The sequence below is a fragment of the Arabidopsis lyrata genome (genome assembly GCF_000004255.2).
Source record: "Arabidopsis lyrata subsp. lyrata unplaced genomic scaffold ARALYscaffold_535, whole genome shotgun sequence".
NCBI lineage: Eukaryota > Viridiplantae > Streptophyta > Magnoliopsida > Brassicales > Brassicaceae > Arabidopsis > Arabidopsis lyrata.
The window spans coordinates 1-1,487 of NW_003302201.1; the positions used below are offsets into that span (position 1 = coordinate 1).

General features: G+C 37.5%; 1 protein-coding gene across 1 annotated transcript; it reads right to left on the reverse strand.

The window, feature by feature from the left end:
• Window positions 1-321: 321 nt before the first annotated feature.
• LOC9298481 (peroxidase 70) lies at window positions 322-1,242 on the reverse strand. Its single transcript, XM_002862358.2, has 2 exons — window positions 644-1,242; window positions 322-514 (listed from the first exon to the last, which is right to left on the reverse strand). Exons 1-2 carry the CDS (start codon window positions 1,058-1,060, stop codon window positions 344-346), a joined length of 588 nt encoding a protein of 195 aa, XP_002862404.1. The 5' UTR covers window positions 1,061-1,242; the 3' UTR covers window positions 322-343.
• Window positions 1,243-1,487: the final 245 nt, after the last annotated feature.

Genomic DNA, 1,487 nt, shown 5'->3' on the forward strand with positions numbered 1-1,487 from the left:
CAATTTTAAATACACATAAATTTAGTGTCATAGACTTTGTACTCGTTTTTTTGCCCCCCCCCCCCCCAAAAAAAAGACTTTGGACTTTCATGGATATATTCAGGTATATATATCGAAACTCTATAAAATTGCACTGGACAGCTTCCATTGGTTATTTACGTTTACATATATTTAAAATATCTTAAAATGAATACAAAATTAATTTAGTTGTTAGTGTAAACGTAAACGAATTGTTTGGGGTTTACCTATGTATTTTGCAGAAATCTTTCAAAAAAGTAAAATTTTCACATGCAAAGCAAAATCGTAAAAACAATGTTTAACACAAGCGATCGAGGCCTAAAATCTACAACGTACCAGCAAGGACAACGAGATCTTGGGTATTAAGATTTTTTTCGGCGAACCTCAGCTTCTGTACGGCAACGGAGTCGGTAGGTCCCGGCAAAATGACATTCGAGGCTAGCGAAACCCGGCCATCGAGTCGCCCCAATGGAACTGGCCACCATGGTCCACCGGCCTATATACATACATATAAAACTTTCACTTAATCACGATCAATAGATAAACATATATATGCATGTGACGTTAAAACCAAGACGCACGATAGACTTGTGTATATAAATAAAATTATAAAAGTAAGTTATACCAAATTGACGAAGTCGCGTGCAGCGAGTGCGAGAATATCAGCACAAGAGACAGTTCGAGGACAAGCGATCTCAAGCTGCGTCTTAGCTTCTTCGATGACATTAAACCCTCTCAACGATAGATTCGGAATCGCCGTTCTCTCGGAGTTAGGTCCGGCTAGGAGAACGGAGGCGTCACAGCCTTGGACGAAACAATCGTGAAAGTGCATACGCAAAATGCCCGGAGCATTAGCTGGATTAGCAAGATAGTTAGACTCGACCACGGACCGCACTATCGATTCTACATTCCAGCATGCACTACCGTAATACCCGATCCGTGGCCTTGGGAGGAAAACGTTTTTATGTGTTGCATTCGCGGCTAGGACAAGGAAAAACGGTAAGAGAACGTAGCAAGGATTAATTTTAGTAGAACTTCCCATTTTGGTTTCTTCTTAGTTTTTAACCAAAGGGTGCATATATGTAAATATGATTCAGTTATTACTTTTGATTTGTTGTGTTTAACAGTTTGAGATTTGTGTGTGTATATTTATAGTGGAAAAAAATAAAATATTTGTAGAGTGAAATGAGTAAGCAATGCCGGGTTACTCATTAAATTGGAGCTACGTTGAATTAATCTTTATTTTTTATTTTGTTGATTTGTCTTGTCAATATTGTAATTAAGCATATTACATATGGTCCATGATGTGCCTAACTAAGCTATAAGTAGATTTGTTAGCTCTCTCTTTTAATCCTAATTAACTTTTATGCTATTTAGCTTATAGATCATTCCGGGAAAACATTAGTATTATTTGAACCCCAATCAAGAGGTGCTGTGGTGACTCGTGAATACTACTTTTGTCACAAAAA